Source organism: Nicotiana sylvestris, chromosome 1 (assembly GCF_000393655.2).
Source record: "Nicotiana sylvestris chromosome 1, ASM39365v2, whole genome shotgun sequence".
Classification (NCBI taxonomy): Eukaryota; Viridiplantae; Streptophyta; class Magnoliopsida; order Solanales; family Solanaceae; genus Nicotiana; species Nicotiana sylvestris.
In genome coordinates this window covers 144668034-144688173 of record NC_091057.1, presented here as the reverse complement: position 1 = coordinate 144688173, position 20140 = coordinate 144668034, and the positions used below count along the sequence as shown (strand labels likewise).

The 20140-nt window shown below is 34.9% G+C and overlaps 1 protein-coding gene across 4 annotated transcripts; it reads left to right on the top strand.

Moving 5' to 3' along the window:
• The first annotated feature begins 1026 nt into the window (after positions 1–1026).
• On the top strand, positions 1027–16023 carry LOC104250174 (phototropin-2). Of its 4 annotated transcripts, none has more exons than XM_009806745.2 (24): positions 1030–1197; positions 1733–2360; positions 2998–3180; positions 3268–3359; positions 3450–3720; positions 4704–4920; positions 5548–5618; positions 5873–5979; positions 6100–6149; positions 6239–6343; positions 7869–7928; positions 8175–8264; positions 8673–8749; positions 9005–9089; positions 9294–9374; positions 9866–9969; positions 10711–10760; positions 11333–11439; positions 11775–11891; positions 12440–12491; positions 13387–13499; positions 14922–15062; positions 15207–15319; positions 15629–16023. In XM_009806745.2, the coding sequence occupies exons 2-23, from the start codon at positions 1756–1758 to the stop codon at positions 15315–15317; spliced, it is 2889 nt and encodes a 962-aa protein (XP_009805047.1). In that variant the 5' UTR covers positions 1030–1197; positions 1733–1755; the 3' UTR covers positions 15318–15319; positions 15629–16023. The 4 variants fall into 4 exon arrangements, with proteins under 4 accessions (XP_070024776.1, XP_009805047.1, XP_009805048.1 ...); XM_009806746.2 differs by having other exon boundaries at positions 1730–2360; XM_009806747.2 differs by lacking the exon at positions 1030–1197 and adding an exon at positions 1205–1262.
• The last annotated feature ends 4117 nt before the right edge of the window (positions 16024–20140 follow it).

The window sequence follows — 20140 nt, the reverse complement described above, 5'->3', positions numbered from 1 at the left end:
ATTTGAAGAAAAGTTAAAGTTTTGTTAGTGAAAGAAAAATTTTCATCCAAAAAATGCCGTAAACTAGTTTTTGGGAACTTGAAAATTTTTGAATTTTTTCCCCCAAAATATGATCATATTTCATAAACAAACAATGTTTTCAAAAAAAAAAAAAAGTTTGAAAAAATGAAACCAAAATCTATGGCCAAACGAGAGCTTATTGTGCGTAATTATTTACCTTATTCAATGGGTACAAACAAAACTAGTCTTACTGGTTTGGTACGAGGGATAATGAATAATTATCAGATATTAAATTTGAGATAAACTTATACCACATTTGGTTGAGATAAAATCGCAGTATAACTAATTCCGGAGTTAGGTATTCTATAATTGTAAGGTTATTTTTAACCCAATGAGAGAGTAGATAATAATTTTGGGATAATTAATTTCGAGATAATTAATCCAACCAAACGACCCCAAGACATAAACTTTAAGTGAATACTTATCACTTAATTAAGGGATACTGTTTTAGACGCTAAAACTCATGCTTCTGTACTTATTGGCTATTGCAGTGGTATTTTTTTTTTTTTCTAACAAAAACTCACTTCCGTATTCCCCTATCAATCTAGGAGGGTGTTTGGATTGACTTTTAAATTGGTTAAATCAATTTTTAAATATTTTTTATAGTTTGGCAAAGTTAAAAAGTATCTAAAATAATTTAAAGTCCAAAACAATAAGTTGTACAATCCCAAGTTACTATATTGAAAAACAACCTTTTTTTTTCCAGTCCAAACGGGGTCTAGAACTTGGGTACTTTTTACCCAAAAGGGAAAAGAGAAGAAAAGGAGGAGAAGGGAAATTCAAAGTTGGAAAGTGGAAAGGGCAACTCTGTCTTTAAATTTTAACTAACTATTGTTGTAGCAGAGAGCGCCAGAAGTGGTTATTTATAAAGGAGTATCTCACAAAAGTCAAGAGTTGCTCATTTTCAGTAAATTGCTACTACTACAAATAGCGGCCACAATTTTGCAACATGGCCCTATTCGTTGTCCTTTTTAATTCTGTGAACGTTATCTTCCCAACATCTACTATTTCTGGTTCTTACTTGCTCCCCTGTCACAATACAAAAACTTGACAGACTAGCTCAGACTTGGAACCAACTATTACTCTGCAGAATTAGTAAAATGTACCCTCTCTTCATATAATCTTATCCCAATTCAGGTTCTTTTCTCTCTTAATTTAATACCCTTTTGATTGTATTGCCTTCTGTGACTTTGTATATTCAGGTTCTTTTCAATCTTTAATGAACACCCTTTCCACTGAATTTTCCTAAACTTGGGCCTAGTTTTTATTTATTTAAGCATTTATACTTAGTAGGTTCCTTGTACTAAGTTGAAGAATTATGTTGTTTCTTTTATGATATGTGTACTTGAATTACATAATAAACTGATAGGTTCATTTATTTCTTTTTTCGGGGCAATGATCACTATTTTCGCTGTTGAAGGAAAAGAGGCATTTGCATGTTCAATGTGTTGCATGACTTTTAGTTTAGGAGTGCTTTTATATTTTGTCTTATTGTTTGGTGTTGATCCCACGGTGTAGGATAATACTGGTTATGTTGTTGTTTGGTGTTGATATTTCAGTTCTATTGTGTTTCTGTGTGTTAAATCTTTTTAGTTAGTCTGTGTTTGCTGATTTATACTAGCTAGAGGTTAATGATTTAGTTATAAACTTTTGTCTGTTTTGATGTTAGTAGGTTGTGTGCTTTGAGGAACAGAAATGGACTCACTAAGTTCTGGTTATAAAGACCAAAGGAGATCACTTGATGTCTTTGACCCGACATTGACTCGTGAAGGTGGAAAGTCGGCTAGTAGTAGAAATGAGGGTATTGATGTGCAAGAAATTTCAGTGAAAGGGGTGGAATCTGGGAATATGACGGGAACAAATAAGCCAATGAACAAGTGGATGGCCTTTGACCCGAATGGGAAAAAAGGAGAAGATAACGGCAATGCAAATAGTCAGATCCCTAGTGAAACCAGCATAGCAGCAAGGGCTGCAGAGTGGGGATTGACAGTGAGGACAGATGTTGGAGAAGGTAGCTTTCACGCAATTAGCAGAAGCGGAGAAAATTCATTTGCAGATGGGGAAAGAGGCAAGAATTCATTGGAGAAGTATTCAGTCGGATCAACAAGGACATCCGAGGAGTCTTATGAAGACACTAAATTTCCTAGAGTTTCTCAGGAGCTGAAGGATGCATTAGCAACACTTCAACAGACATTTGTCGTATCTGATGCCACAAAACCAGACTGCCCTATTGTTTATGCAAGCAGTGGCTTCTTTACGATGACTGGTTATTCTTCGAAGGAGATTATTGGAAGGAATTGGTAACAGTTTTTCCGCTTAACCTAATGCTTTCTCTATGTTTTCCAGTGAATTTTGCTGTTATGTAATATATCTAAGCACCGTGGGCAGACTAGTGATAAGACTCAAATATAGTCCTTAGAATTTGTTCAATCCTTATGTAGCTTTAGGGGGGGGGGGGGGGCAGAGCGAAATTGTGAGTAAAAGTTTGTGTCTGGACCTCTTTGATCAATAAGTACGAAATTTTGAACTGGTGAAATTGCAGGACCGTAACTGGAAAAATCATACAATTCGTCCTTATTCTGATGAGTAATTCATCTATCCTGTCATTTAATATAGGAAGTACCTAGATATCTGGTTCAAACTTTGAATGGGAGCCTTTTGCTAAGAGAAGAATTAAGGGTTTCGACTAACACTGTGATTTACTGCCTGAAGCTAAACTAATTGTCTCAAATTTGTCCTTGTAGCTTGAACCAGCTTTTTCAAGTGATGAAACGGAACAATGTTGCCAAGCCATTAGTTTCTTGTTGATTCTTTGTTCTTTATTAAGATATTCTTCAGTTTAGGCTTTACTTTCAGCAGTATTCCCTGATTTGTACTTCTTTGATCATATGGATGATGGAAAAGGAGTTGAAGGTGACCTTGACTTGTTTGATGCAGTCGGTTCCTACAGGGGAAAGATACAGACCAGAAAGAAGTAGAAAAAATCCGAGAAGCTGTGAAAACCGGGAAAAGCTACTGTGGAAGGCTTTTGAACTACAAGAAGAATGGCACTCCTTTTTGGAACCTGCTAACCGTCACCCCCATAAAAGATGACACCGGAAAGACAATCAAGTTTATAGGGTAAAGATGCTTTTGTGGTCCCACATTTTGTTTCCCTATTGTAATATAAAGCATTTTCATCTGATGAAGATAATTCCCGTGTGACAGAATGCAGGTGGAAGTGAGCAAATACACGGAAGGGATTAATGAGAAAGCATTACGACCAAATGGATTGCCCAAGTCTTTAATCAGATATGATGGTATGCACAAGTGTTTGGCTTTATTTCTATCTGCAGAAGTGTTTGACTTTGCTTCTTAAAATTTTGAAATCCTTCTTGTTTGTTTCTCAGCTCGTCAGAAGGAAAAGGCTTTAGGTTCCATTACAGAAGTGGTGCAAACCGTGAAAAATCCACGCTCTCATATGAAGTCTGCAAGTCAGGATGCTACTTCCAGAACTGATAAAGAGAAGCTACAATTAGATTTTATGCTTCCTAAGTCTGCTGAAACTGAAAGCATGAAAACACCTGGCCGATATACACCTCAGTGGGAAACAGCGAGTGATATGTCTGTTCAGGACTCAGATAAAAAGTCTAGAAAATCTGCACGTGTTTCCTTAAAGGGGTGAGTCCTTTGACTTTCACTTTTTCACTCTACTATGTGTTACAATCAAATTTCATATTAACACTGCTGTACTAACTCTGGTTTACTAGAACTTGTGTTGGATGTTTTGTTCAATTGTCAGCATGTTCTAATGTTTATTAATGAAACTGGATGTTGAATGAATGGAAAGTACTTAACAACTTGCCTGATTATTTCTCAAACTATATCAGAGATAGTTAGCAGCTTCTCATTCTTTTGTTCCGATTGGCTGAAAGTTTGTCCCCTCTCAATAGTTGTAGGGACTACTCCGTGTAATATTAACTAAAACTCAATTCTGAAGTTGTCAGCTTAATTTTTTTGTTTTTGCTGTGTGAACTTATTTGATTCCATAGTGGTCCAAGACTTCAACAACAACATACCCAGTGTTATCCCACACAGTGGGGTCTGGGGAGGATAGTGTGTACGCAAACCTTACCCCTACCTTGTGAGGATAGAGAGGTTGTTTTCAGTAGACCCTTGGCTCAGAAAGTGGTCCAAGACTTGATATGTACAATATATCAAACAGCAGAAAATAATATCTTCTCGGTTTCTTAGTTCTTGAGAGAAGTAGACAGAACATGCACAATGTATTTGTGTTCATTTATTGTCCTTTCCCGTTAGTTGTAGAAGAGAATCCCAGTTAAGATATCTGAGAATACCAATTACAAAAACTGCAGAAGAATTTTCTTTCAGTTCTGTGGAAAAAGCAATTTCGAAGCATTTTCAGATGAACTGTGTGGTTAACTAGATAAAATACAACTCAGGATACTATAATTAGTTGATAGTCTATTAGATGCGTACCTTCAGTCTGCACCTCTTTTCCATGTCTAATTTTTCCTTTAAAAACGTGTATGTGTTTTGGAAATATAATCAGGGTTTTGTTAGGTAAAAACTTTTTAGCAGCATTAAGCTTTATACCTGCTTGTAGCATTCAGTCTTTTAGAACATGATATTACTTTGCGCAGGTTTAAGGGAAGGTCCTCTAGCATCTCTGCTCCACTAGAAAATGAACAGAATATTGGACCTGAAATACTAATGACGAAAGACGTAGAACGTACTGACAGTTGGGAGCGTGCTGAAAGAGAAAGAGACATACGTCAAGGAATCGACCTTGCGACAACTTTGGAGCGCATTGAAAAGAATTTCGTGATTTCAGATCCCAGACTTCCTGATTGCCCAATTGTAAGATCAAGAAAAAAGCTAGTGTGTGCTACGTGATTGTTACACATCAAATTTCACTTTTTTTTTTTTTTAGAATATCAATGAGGGTATGTAAAGAAAAACACATACTCACTAGCTGAGGAGTTATTAGGATAATGGTAGCTAAACTAACAACTTAAAAGCAAATGTAAATGTGACACATACTACTACAGTACATTTGACATACTCTCATCAGCTTTGGTGCTTGGTTACAAGGCCTCAAGTTTTGCCACTTGAGCCAGGCCTCCTCAGCTGCCACATCCGAATTGACTGGCAGTAACATTGCGATAGTGAAGAGAACAAATATAGATGATTATGTGGACAATCAAGAAAACCTAGTGTAATCATTTGAAAGTTTACATAGGCCATCATTTACTGCAAATGGACCTAGGTTGTTTTCATCCCCTATATATTATGATATCTATTTCATTAATTAGAAAAAAAATTCGTCGTAAAGAACCTTTAAATTGTCTTAAGGGACAAATTATTTTGTACTGAAACAGGGTGCATTAGTATATCTGTTTCATAATTAAGTCAAATTGGTAATTTATATCTTAGATTCCTGTTGTGCTGGAAACTGAAAGCAGGAATACTTTTTTTTTTTTGCAGATATTTGCTTCAGATAGCTTTCTTGAACTGACGGAATACACACGCGAAGAGATCTTAGGAAGAAACTGCCGGTATGAGTTGAATCTTGCTTTATATATCGCATTGACATATATTTGGAGTTCCTTTTAGTATGGTCTTGTCAAAGTTGGATGTCTGTAATTAAAAGTTCGAGAAATCTCTTCCCTTCTTTTATTTTATTACACTAGTTAGTAGTTCACTGCCTATCTATGCGAAGAAATCTGATAATACGTTGTTTTATGGGTTTTGCTTTCTGATTTGCTTCCCACCATGTAAATTTAATCTAATAAGATTTCCAATTCTTCAGATTTCTTCAGGGACCTGAAACAGATCAAGCAACAGTTCAAAAGATACGAGATGCCATAAGAGAACAAAGAGAAATTACTGTGCAATTAATTAATTATACAAAGAGCGGTAAACTATCTCACTTTGTGTTTTGAGAAGTGAAATGGAATGGAACATGCATTTTGTTCTGTTAACTAGACGTTACTACACTATAACTAGACGTTACTTCACGTAAATAAATATTTTCAGGGAAGAAGTTCTGGAATTTATTTCACTTGCAACCTATGCGTGATCAGAAGGTGATCTTTCTGTCTACTTTCCTGAAACATGTTGTAAAAATTTGACAATTTTCTGCTATTTGGCTGATGTCGGCACTTCACATTTGCAGGGAGAACTACAATATTTCATCGGTGTTCAGTTAGATGGAAGTGATCATCTGGAACCACTAAGAAACCGCCTCTCAGAACAAACTGAACAAAGCAGTGCTAAGTTGGTAAATTTCTGTCACTCGTCTTTGTGGAATCTATACCTGTGATATTATGGTCGACAGCTAGTTATTAGCATATGTTCTACCTGGGAAGGCTAGCTTTCTTTTCTTTATTTATTTACTCTATTGTGATTGCCATTCTATTTCTAGTCAATGTGGTAGTGAATAAGAAAAGTGACCCCAGTTAGTGAATATTTGTAAAGCAATTGTTGAAAGAAGAACACAAGCCTTTTGGCTGGTTCTTTTTTCTTTCCTTACAACAACAACAACAACAACATACCCAGTAAAAATCCCACTAGTGGGGTCTGGGGAGAGTAGAGTGTACGCAGACCTTACCCCCACCCTGAAAAGGGTAGAGAGGTTGTTTCCTGGAGACTCTCGGCTCAACAAGAGAGACAATAATATCAGAAAAGAAACAAAAAAAGGCATGTAACAATAAAATATGCCAGAAAGAAAATATCAACAACGAATAAGTGAAAGGACAATAACACAAAACTATGCAAAACAACAATGTGAACACAATATAGACCGCTAACAAGCCTATCAAAACTCTATCAGACTATCTGGTACAAAGAGGGAAGAACTCACGACTACCCCCTAGCCTACCACCCTAATGCTCGACCTCCACATGTTCCTATCAAGAGCCATGTCCTCGGAAATCTGAAGTTGCGCCATGTCCTACCTGATCACCTCGTCCCAATACTTCTTAGGCCGCCCTCTGCCTCTCCTCGTACCTGCCAAAGTCAACCGCTCACACCTCCTAACCGGTGCATCTAGGCTTCTCCTCCGCACATGTCCGAACCATCTAAGCCGCGCTTCCCGCATCTGAATTTTTAGAATTATGCAAATGTATCCTCCCAAAGCCAGTAAGATTACACTTTATTACAGAATTAAATTCTAGAATTTTTAGAAGCTTGCAAATTCAAACAAAGCATAAAAAATAAGACTTCTCTTTTGTTTTTGTCAAGATAAAATGAACTCAGACTTCTGCCTCCGTCACACAAAGTTGGGGTCGCCTATATAAATCCTTGAACAAGGATGTTCCATTTAGAATTTTAGTTTTGCCTCTTGATAAGGTTTTCTCAGGAATGCATCCACTGCAGTCTTGATATGCTTTCTTTAGTGTTTTGTAACAATACTCTATTCATCCTATTTTAGTGATCATCTTTCTCTAGTCTGCCTTAACTCACTCCCTTTTCCCCAATTGACCTAGTTTCTCTTCTCAAAAGAATCCAAATCTTTTAAATCAATAGAAACTTGTTTTATTGGAGCTTTAGCCTAAAAGTCCTGTCAACAAGATGCTTCATTTTCTGATGTTCTAGCTGTTACTCTCGATATATTTCTTCCTTCAAATAATGGAACATTCGGGAGTTGTTTCCTTAATCTCCTGCACTAGCCGAATGAGTTACCTGAATCGGAAGGATTGATTAATAATATCCAAATAGTTAACTAGAACTTGTCAAATTATTGTGTTTCTCTCCAATTTGCAAGTACAGATCTTTTAGTTAGTAACTACAAACTTCTCTTGCAGGTCAAAGCTACTGCAGAAAATGTAGATGAAGCTGTTCGAGAACTTCCTGATGCCAACTCGGTAAGGTATTCCTTTCACTCCGAATTGGATCCAGATAATCTTTGTCATGTGATTTTTTGTCTAATCATGATTATTATGCATAATTATCTTTTCATGGATAGTGCTATGTTAAAATATTCATGCCTTTAGAATGGTCAATAAAAGTTATCAAATCCAATTTTTAGCATTTAGATTTTTATTGAGACCATTGTCACAAAAAGTTAAGAAAATGTAATACAGCTGACATGAACCCTCTAATACTTTCAGAAACCTGAAGATTTGTGGGCTTTGCATTCTAAACCTGTCTATCCACGGCCTCATAAAAGGGATAGTGCTTTATGGACTGCTATACAGAAGGTACACAATTTTTTGTGTTCTCCCTATCAAATCTAATGTTTTTCTATGCCTTGGGAGAACAGCTGATATTTCTTTGTTTATGATTAAAGACTATGGCTCTCATATGATATGCGTGTTGAGTTCTAGATCAAGTAGGAGACATTTTCTTCCCAGTAATGTCTATATACACCTGTAAGTGCTTAGACACTTGAAACAAGGGTGTCTGCTGCTTTTATGCTATTTTATGAAGTATGTGGTGCGACCTACTAAAGCATGTAAGACAGAAGAGAGACTAGTATTTAACAGTAAAAACTATGCTTTTAGTATATAATTTGAATTTTTACATCTTCTTTTAGACATATTACTTTTTATTCTCATTGCATTTTGCATTAGTTTTCCCTGTCTCTTACTTAAGTTTTAACCTTGCAGATCACTGCAAATGGCGAAAGAATAGGGCTCAATAACTTTAAACCCGTCCGACCTTTGGGTTGTGGAGATACTGGAAGGTACTTCAATCTTTTGATGTTATTTGTTCACAAAATGCTCCATTCCTCATTGGCACTGTGTTCAACCTACATTTACCAAATTCTAGTGACATCCTACTGCCTTTCCGAGGCTAAAGTGTAGAAATAATATGGTGAGGACTTATATCATTGAACTTAATGACGACTTTCTTGAAGTGCTCATCACAAGAAAGAGAAACAAAAGTGACCAGAAAGACTCTAAACACCATCTTAAAGTGCTTATTCTCTTCTTTGCAGTGTCCATTTGGTGGAACTGAAAGGTACAGGAGAACTTTTTGCTATGAAGGCAATGGATAAATCCATTATGCTCAACCGTAATAAGGTCCGGATGCCAGAGAAAATTTACTGCATCAGTATATTGAGCATTTAGTATACTGAACTTTTTGCTGTTGCATTTTAATCCTTGATGGCCTTTGGATTTACATTCCAAACACATGACCTCACATTTCCCTTCCTACATCAGGATATTTGGTATCTTCTCTCAGACCTTATATATGAAAACAAATTAATAGTGCATAATTTACAGGTACATCGAGCATGCGTTGAAAGAGAAATCATAGCTCTCCTTGATCATCCTTTCCTTCCAGCACTATATTCATCATTCCAGGTAACTATTTAACTCAGACTATTATCGTAAACCAGCTGTAACTTAAGATTATCTGTAAATATGCAAGTTAGTCTTGTAGCAAGGCCACACTGAGTACACTGAAAAGTACCTGCATGTTAAAAAATACAACCCCGCTAACTAAGTTCTTTTTCACAATATTTTCGGCACAGATAAGATTTAGTATGTTATTATGTTTCATGCTAGGTCAATCAATTGAATATCCTTTTTGTCTTTTTTCTTCTTTCTTTTTGGAATTTTTACAGTTCTAAATTACAGTTACCCAACCTTTTTATCTTAACGAGTTTCAGGTCATATTTTCTTTCAAATTTCATACTCAGTTATAGAGACTGCTGAAAATACTTTCTTGCATCGCCTTTGAATTTCTGACGAATACATTATCTTGCATTGTTTAAACAACGTTATACTGATTTATGCTTTAAGAACTGAAATATCCTGATGAACTAAAACACACATCTTTGTTTTTTAATCAGACAGAAACACATGTTTGCCTAATAACAGACTTCTGTCCTGGAGGAGAGTTATTTGCTTTGCTTGACAGACAGCCTATGAAAATATTTAAAGAGGAATCAGCAAGGTACTTATCTTTTAATTGAACTTGCTCCACACTTGATTAGACTAAGCTCTATAACATCTTACATGGTGCAAGATGTGTTTAAGTTTGGTGTTCCAACCTGACAAAGCTTCTTCGTAATCATTTGTATTTTGTTAAGTTATGCTTCTAGCTTTTTTTTATTAAGAAAGAAAGTAATGTTTCCAGTTCTTTCCATGTTCTTTATTTCGTCATTCTCCTATAATAGACTCACACATGAGAGAAGGTCGTGACTTATGATATATCCTTTTTACTTGAGTTTTAATTTTTTGAAGGAACATCTAGGACATTGCTGTGATTGGAAAAGGAAAGATAATCTTAGATATGTTTAAGCAGATATTTAAGGACTATAAATTATACACATCGATATCTCATGAGTAGACTTTGTGCTATTATCTGCTCTATAGGCCAGTTCAGTTTACTTTTTATTCTGCTTATTCTCCACTGGTAAAGATAAGTATACGATATGGATTACCTCCCTCTTTGGAGACTGAGGTCAAATAGGTGAACTATTGATACTCAAAGAATGTGCCTTTCGTGGAATATTTGGTGAATAAATAATCATGCAAAATATGCTTTTCATTGGCATACAGCCGTTAAAAAAGAAATTGTTCTTCCATAAAACTTTTGAGTTAAGATGTAAAGAGCTGGAAAATTTTGAGAATTTCTCAAATTTGTACCAGCAAGCATGCAATCAACTCATGTATTTACCAACACTTTTTCCAGGTTTTATGCGGCAGAGGTCCTAATTGGCTTGGAGTATCTCCATTGTTTGGGTATTCCATCTACCTTTTGAGTCAAGCCTTCTCCAGTAGTTGCATTTTCCTATTTGTTGTTTAGTCTTTGAGGAATGTCGATACACTCTCTTCATCTGTAATGGATATGCAGCTTAACCTAAACGTAGCGTTGGACATTGGCTTTGATTGGACTTTTGGGGACCAGATAACTAAAGATAGTATGGCAAGCTTCAGTAGCCAATTTGCTATAATCTTGTGACATAATATATTAGTCCTTACTGAGGTGTTTCCTTATAAGCATGTAATGATATTAAGTTTCTAGGACACTTGTAAAATTTTACAAAGGAATGACTGGTAAAGAACTGCAGGTACAAGAAAGAAATTTTGTGAAAGTAAAACGGTAGCAGAAGCGAAGTCCTTATTACTAATTGAAAAAATAGTCATCCTGAGCAATTCTCTTTGTAAGACTGCAAAATCAAGATATATTAACATTTCTATCAGGCAAAAGATAGAGGGGTTCATCAAGGGAGACATAATACTAAGAGCTTCCATTTTTAAGGTATATGATTGATGGTTGTCGTTCATTCATTTCGTCTATTCTCATGTTACAGGAATAATATACCGGGACCTGAAACCAGAAAATATCCTACTTCAGGCAGATGGGCATCTCGTATTAACTGACTTTGATCTTTCTTTCAAGACATCCTGTAAACCTCAAGTACGCTTCAGTTTATTTAGTCTTCTTTACTATTCATCGTAATTTCCCACTAAGTGAACTCCTGCTGCTGAAAAATGAAGATATGTCTCGTAGAAATTTATATTTTTAGGTTAAACGTATCTTCAAAGTATTTGAATGATATCAAAAAGTAATAAATGGATGGTAAACAGGAGAATAAGAGAAAAAAGAAAATCTATGAACTGTCCTTCAATTTGATTTAAGCAAACTGTTGTTTTTGATATCTTATAATGTTTCTTTCCCGTGCTCTCTCTGTATTTTTCTATATCTGACTGTTATTATCTGTTCATAATATTAAAGTGACATATATCTTCCAGGTTATAAAGCATCCTCCCTCAAAGAGAAGGTCTAGGAGTACTCCACCACCAACATTTGTCGCAGAACCAATTTCGCAGTCAAATTCATTCGTTGGTACTGAAGAATACATAGCTCCGGTAAAGTAAACTATCAGAAAGGTTGACTTTTGTGCAATGTATACTCCATGAATTCATCCATGTTACAAGTTTCATGCACTTGTTCCATAACTGAAGTGAAATATGGATCTTCTCTGGAATTTTTGTCTTTTGGAGAACAGAACATCACCCAACGAAGAGTTATGTATAAGCAGCTATTTTGTTTCTGTTTCTAAATCACATAACGATTGCAAATCCTGCTTATGAACCTGCTCCGCAATTTATTATGTTATATAATTGCTTCTTGGTTCCTAATTCTCGAATATTTTTTCCTTCAGATATGTTTACACTTACAGTTTCTGTCTTTGCTTCTGTGAAACAAATTATCATCTGTAGAAATTAATCAGATCCGAGGAGTTCTGACTTGTGGCTTACTTTTGAAGCAGATAACTGGATTTATATTTGTAGAATAACATATATTTTAATTTTCCCATTTTCCTGTTTGTAGGTGAGAAGTGAAATTTACTCTAACTCACTCTACCAGCGAGAGATAATTATAATTGTCTGATGTCTAAATGACTTGATTTCAGGAAATCATCACAGGAGCTGGTCACAGTAGTGCAATCGACTGGTGGGCTTTAGGTGTGCAAGAAACAAATTCATGACTTTTAGTTCAGTCCATTAAATTATTTCTTGCAGTTTTGTTGTTAATGATGTTGTTGTTGTTGTTGATGCTTTAGATATTCTTAAAATAAAACATACAGGGCAATATTTGTGAAAATCACTCCAGAAACCTTGCATATTCTTGAGCTATTTTTCATCTCCTTTTCGCATAATTTCAGCACCATGCTTCAAATCTTTATTGTCTTATTATCTGAAAAATCTTTAGTGTTAGTTTGCATAGTCCTGACCTCCATGCTGCACCCATTGTTGTTTGGCCTAAATTGACTTCCTTTCAAGTTCCACTCAGAGGTAATAATCTTCGGCATGGGGTGTGATTTTTTCTCAGATGAATCTAGTGAAACTCATAGTTCTTTTGGCTGAAGAAAAAACCTATAGTACAAGAGTAGACACGGTTTTCTAAGAGAAATTAAATCAAACTTATTTTTGGTTTCCCAATCAGGTAACTTTTTCCCAGTTGGCCCATCCCTACATGTACTTTAAGGAGGGCACAAACATAGTTTGCCACCTGTCCCATTAAAGATGTCATTGTTTCAGCTGCATGGAGTTTAAGAGCAAGATCTTTGAATAGAAAATAGTAGTGTATTTCAGTTTGAATTGTGGAGGGAGGAAAATGTAGCTATTTTAGGGAATGGGTCTAGTTTTCTGCAATGAACCCAAAGGATACTCACCTCAGTTTCTTGTGACGGAGGGAGTAGAGTAGTACTTTGGGATGATATTCAATGGATACACCTGACAATAATCAACATTGGCAGGGAAAGTTTTTCCTGGTTGATTTTCTCTTTACTGATATTAGAGGTGATTTACTTTGCTTCATACACTTCTTCTTACGTAAACTCTTCTGTTTGGTTTTCAGGAATCTTGCTTTATGAGATGCTCTATGGGCGCACACCATTTAGAGGAAAGAATAGGCAGAAGACATTTGCCAACATCCTAAACAAGGACCTCACCTTCCCTAGCAGCATTCCGGTAAATTTACATTGTTATGACCATGTATAATATTTAAGACACTCTTATGTCTTTTACTTGTTTTTTTATACTATATTTTTCCTGCTTTCCTTTTATTCTTCTGTGGGAAATGTTCGATGAGCTAACCATTAGTGTACAAGAGAGGTTCTTGGTGCAGGTTGTTCGCGAATGATTTTGTGTTAGTTGACGATACTTGCGAGGAGTCAGCCAATAGATTGAACTATAGAGAGGCATTGAATATTAGGATAAGTAGAAGATAATATACACGTCCAGTTTAGTCACCATAAGAAAAATGAAGCTGAAGTAAGATTAGACGGGACTATGGTGCCTAAATGAAGCAATTCAGATATTTTGGTTTAGTGTTCCAGGAGAATGGTATGAAGATGTAACACATATAAGTAAAACTATGTCATTGCTATGTGATTGGAAGATATCAATCAAAGTGAACAGTTGAGGGACTTACAAAGTAACTATACTATATGGGAGTGAATGTTAGGCCTTAGCGGCCCACAAATATATACAAGATGAGTGTCGCAGAAATGTTGATATAAAGATGGATGCAATCATACAATATTAAACATGATCACATTTTGACAGAAAGTAAAAGTAGCACATATAGAGAATACAACAAGAAGATTATTGGAGATTACTTTACCACGTCTTGTGTAGACGATATATACAAGATGAGTGTCGCAGAAATGTTGATATAAAGATGGATGCAATCATACAATATTAAACATGATCACATTTTGACAGAAAGTAAAAGTAGCACATATAGAGAATACAACAAGAAGATTATTGGAGATTACTTTACCACGTCTTGTGTAGACCTCCAACTACACCATACTGTAGGTGTGACCATATGAAGATCGAAGACGCTAAAAAACAGAGAAGGCAGGCATATAATTACATGGATAGTAGTTGTCTAAAGACTTATGATCTCTCCAAATCTATGCTGACTTAGCGAACTCTAGAAACAAAATTGAAGCAATATATCCATGGAGGCAATACCAACTAGTCGAAAGGCTTAGTCATGTTGGCGGCATTAGTGCACTTACAGTTTGCTAAGAGTCTTTTGGTTTGTACTAAGATTTGTATTTCAGTGTAGGGATATAGTGTAATATGTAGAGAACATTTACTGTTAAAGACAAATTGATAGGTATTTAAATGAAACAGGTCAAAAAACCAGAACGGAATGGATATAATATAATTTATGTAACCAATCCCAACTAGTTTTCAATAGAGGCATAGTTGTGTTGTTATTACTGTAGTCAATGGGATTTCACTCAAAATTTACATTTGCAAATTAAGTGAGATTATTTCATAAAAAATGAGATTACTTTTAAGTTTGTTTCTGGGAAAGAATTGAAGGAAACTCTGATTAGAAACAAATGAAAGCATCTTTGTATCTATGAGTTGCAGGTAAGCCTTGCAGCTAGACAGTTGATCCATGCTTTGCTAAATAGAGATCCAGCCAGCCGTTTAGGATCAAATGGCGGTGCAAGTGAGATCAAAGATCATCCTTTCTTCCGTGGAATAAATTGGCCGCTAATTCGCTGCATGGTAGTAAAATCTTCTTACCTTCAAACAAATGGCTGTAAATTTCAATTGAATTCAAGCTTTTCTCCAAGTCTTCACAACATTATCAGAAACTTTCTGTTTCCTAACAATGTGGTTGCATGTGTTATATCTGTTCTTTGGCTACAGACTCCACCACCACTAGACGCACCCTTTCAGTTAATTGGAAAAGAATCAGGCACCAAGGATATTGACTGGAATGATGACGGAGTACTTGATCAACCGATGGACTTATTCTAGAGGTATTTGCATCCAGCATTGACTAGACCGTTCTGAAACAACCCCCCCCCCCCCCGGAACTTTTTCATGACTTTGACTATAAGTTATTGGCATTGCTATGTGTTAACAACAAAACTTTCAACAGCCTAATTCATATAACAAGTTATATGAACTTTAAGGCTTGGCAATACCATATTGCACACTATAAGCAGAATTCAGATCATTTCACCTCATTTCAAAGGACAATGACCTTCTTTCTTGAGCATTAAGCGAGTACAATCGTTTTGCCTTAGCGTGATTTTAACCTTTTCTTTTACGCATATAAATTGCAGGATTGTTTTCTATCAACCGTAAAAGACATGTATCTGGAACTAGTTATGAGCCATTTACAAAGGAGGGACATTCTTGATTGATGAAGGAATTTCATGTTGTATAGAAGCAAGTTTTAGCCCTTTAAGGACCTTGTTCTTATTTAAGTTTCGACGTACTCAAGGAAGGCTATTTACATAGAATTTGTAGAATGGTGTGAGTAATAGGGAAACCTTGTAGGTTTTGTTGGAAAACTTGTCTAATCTTGTATCATAGGATAAAGATGTAATTGAGTCAAAATCAATAAGCTGCTATCTTGTAAACTAAATCATATATATTGTACTGTAAGCAGCTTCAACCAATTATTATTATGCAAAATAAATTGATAAAATCGTGCTACGGTCATTGTTTTCTCGAATTTAGACTATAGTCCACAAATTTTTACATGTTATCATTTGATCTTCTTTCTTTAAAGTTAGATGTTCATTGTTTTCACGCATTTTTTTCTCCTTATTAAGTTTGAAAAAAATTCATTGTAACTTCTTTCAGCTTATGCTGTTGTTTTAAAAGTAATATAATAATAGTCGCATTTGCTATTTCAATACGTTTTTTGCCAACTTATTATCAAACTAATGTACATGTTTTAGGAATATTAGTATCTATGAACGTGCGATGCACGTTAATAATGGCACTTGTTGATTTAAATATTTATTTATATAAAGGAACAATAAAATTTAACTAACGATAGAAATTTTATGTATAATAATACAAAAATTATCTAAATGCCGAAAAATATTATTACATTAGCATAATATCATGAATTTAAAATAAAAGGACATCAAAACTTACACAAATGATCAATTTTGCCATGTTAGATAAATAATTATGTACTATAGTTTACAAGTATTTAATGTGATGGTATCTTAACGAACATTTCTTTGTGGACAATACTTTTTTGTGTATGTTTCCTCTAGGGGTGTTCATGGTTCGGTTTGGATCGGTTTATCCCTAAAAAGAAACCAAACCAAGTAAGTCAGTTTTCCAAATACTAGAACCAAACCAAACCAATTAAGTCGGTTTTTCCTCGATTCGGTTTATGTCGAGTTTTGTCGGTTTTTTTTCGTTTTTTCGGTTATTTGTCGGTTTTTTCTTAAATATAAGACATACACTACCAAACACATATTCTGGCGACCATATTTTCAACGTAACACTATTGTATTGGAAAAAACTGAATTTATATTAAAAATGATGTGGCATGACACGTGGATTAGTTGAATGGTCAAAGAACAACAATTGACTAAGAGGCACGGTGAAGACAGCCACGAGAAGAAGAATTTAAATAGGCACGAGACGACGTATAGATACGAGTCTCGTACCAATTTAAATTATTTACAGCCAACGGATTAGAAGGCATTGAAAGCAAGGATCAGATGACAGAAAGGAGTCCAAATTCATTATTAAACGTTTGATACGTTATAAAGTTGGTATTTAATAGGAATGATTGTATAACGGCTTATTTAATGTCATTTATTGCTCATGATTATATCATTAAAGCTGAAGCTTTATTCATTTACCTAGAATGATCTATAAAAGGAAGAAGTATCATCATTTGTAAGGACACGGAATACTATTGAGAATTCATTGAAATACTTATCTATTTAACTTCTACCATTGTTCTCAAAAGTATTTTATTTTTTGTCTCCTGATTATCAGTAACCCGAATTTCTTTTTTAGCTTTGACCAAGGACTCAGATTTTTGGTTAAACAAATTGGTTCCGTTACCGGGAATCTGATAATCTTTCCTTTTAAGCTATATCTTATCTATTATCGTCACCATGTCAAACAATAACGCCGACAACAACAGTAACAACACATTGGGAAACCATGAGAATCAAATACATCAAAATCAAGATATCGTGGTTCCCTCTCCTTTAAATTCACCACGTCAATCTCGTGAAGGCACTCCTGTTACTGAATCCCGTGCTGATCAACAAGAGCAATCTGAACATTTTGAAGGAGTTACAACTGAAGCTTTGCAAAAGCTAATTGATGCACAGGTCGGCAAAGCTCTTCAGGCACTTGTTAGTCGATTGCCTGCTGCGCCACCTACACCAACTCCTAATAATAATACATTGGAGAACCCCCGTTCTGGTCTTGATAATTCTGGAAACGGAGCAACCCCCAGTGAACCACAAGAAGGGGGACCAGGTAATTTAAATAATTCATATTTGCAAAATTTAGTACTAACCTTGCAGAAACAGCTGAAGGAACAAAATGAGCGAATAGAACAAATCCCTGGAGTTCCACCTGTAATAAAAGGAGTAGACATGGACAAATACTTGTCGCACCTCCTTTTTACCGCGCCCGCGGGGCGCGTGGGGAGTTTTCTCCAATTGAAGGACAGTCGAAACGGGATTTATTTAATTATTTCAGAGTCGCCACCTGGGAATTTTAAGGCGTCCCAAGTCACCAATTTTAATCCCTAAATCGAGGAGAATATGACTCTGTTTATTATTCTGCGAACCAGAAATCCTGAGTAAGGAATTCTGTTAATCCGGAAGAAGGTGTTAGGCATTTCCGAATTCCGTAGTTCTAGCACGGTCGCTCAACTGTTTTTATTATTGGCTTAATTATCTTGATTTTATTAAATACATTTTGTTACGTCATTTTTCTACCGCTTTTACTTATTGTGATTAAGGACCCTTCTTTGAATCGAATTACGCGTACGTATATTCGTGTTATAAAAAATGCGGAATTGTGTCACGCGTACGTGTACACAATAACTTTTGATAATATATTTATTAAGCAATCATTTTTTCGAAATTGTGTCGAATCAAGAATATTTGTTTTTCTTAAATAGTGAACCGCACATCTCGGGTTTTTATGAAATTAATTTAACGTCCTCAAAAAAAAATCCCTTATATTAAATATTCATTCGAAATTGCGCGTACGCATAATTCGAATTGCTTTTATTGGTGTAATCAGATTACGCGAACATATCCCTAATCACACCAAATATTATGAATTTTTCCACAAATTGTTTGTTGTATCTACACATTTTTATATAAAAATACTGAGAAATTCATATTCAAGGGATGTCTTTAAATTCTTTTAAAAAAAAAATTTCACAATTTATTAAACATTGCCCGTTGACTATAATTTTCGAGTATTAATTATGTTCATCCCAAGACTATTCAAATTCAAAGTAAAGAATATGATATGATTAATACTATTTTTAATAAGTACAACATATATATATATATATGCCAAAGAATGAATTGTATATGACACTAAAAATAATTTATAAAGGGAAGAATATTTTTTCAAGAACTTTTATTATTTCTATTTTGTGCAAGTCCTATTTCTAATTGTCGTTGATGTAAAGTGTTGCAATTTGTATATCTCATTTTATTCTCATATACTTGCTTTTAATCCAATAGGCCTAATTATTTATTTAGGATGGTAAATAAGCATCAAATTGATAAGAAAGGGAATTATTATACAAATTGATTAACAACATTGCCTTACATGCCACATATTTGTATGTCTTGAAACATTCGTAGCACTTTAACATCATAATGAGCCATAACAACTCAACTTACCATCCACTAATGGTTCTATAGATACCTGTTATAATGCCACATAAGAACGTACAACTTATATCATTTCTTCCACAACTAAATCAGATTATCAGAATAAACTAACAATATGGTTTTGACATTTTCACGCTATTCTTTATTCAACTAACAACGTCACAAGGCCTAGTTAATGGCCAATCTTTATGTCATGTTTCCTACCTTGACAGTTCAAACATGACAAAACTAATGAGATGAAGGGCTAACATTATTACAAAGCCTTATATGAATTTCAAGGTAAGACAATTAACTCATAGCTATCAAATTGAATTCACTACTAATTAACTAACATGAAAAAAGAAATGAAATTTAAACTGATGAACTTGGACAAATGAAAAAAAAAACAGAATTGCAATTCAAGCTTCATTGATTAGTCATGTTGAATCTCTTTCCAACATGAAATTTAAAAGACATGTACCTGAAAATGAAGGTAGAAGGAGTAAATTTCAGCAGTAGCAGCAGTAACAAATTCAGCAGAATATACCAGTGTTCAACAGATTTGGTCAACAAAACAAGGCCCGAGGAACTCAGAAACACAGTACAAGACTTCTTAAAAGTTTCAGATTTTAAAACTGAACAATCTGTCTGATTCTAAAACTTTAGAAAAGAAAAACTGAAAAACTCTTAATTTCAAAAATCAGCCTTAATACTAGTGTCTGATGTAGAATTCTTTTTACTATTTCTGATTTTTCTTTCTTTCCTTCTATCCTCTGTCTGATTCTGTTCTTCTCAATTTTCAGATTTCTATTTCTGATTTTTCTCAATGTATCTCTCTTAATCTTTCCCTGAAAAGCTCTTAAATCAGATTTTTCTCTTTCAAAATCTGAGTCTCTCTAAACTCTTTTTTCTCTGAAAAACTGATCCCCATTAAGTTGTCCAGCTCCTGTATTTATACAGGGC

Excerpts from the sequence above, each read along its gene's own strand:
- LOC104250174 (XM_009806745.2), top strand. The coding sequence starts at position 1,756 with ATGGACTCACTAAGTTCTGGTTATAAAGACCAAAGGAGATCACTTGAT. Across the intron at positions 7,929-8,174 it reads AACTTCCTGATGCCAACTCG|AAACCTGAAGATTTGTGGGC; the intron begins GTAAGGTATTCC and ends TAATACTTTCAG. Across the intron at positions 11,892-12,439 it reads CTGAAGAATACATAGCTCCG|GAAATCATCACAGGAGCTGG; the intron begins GTAAAGTAAACT and ends ACTTGATTTCAG.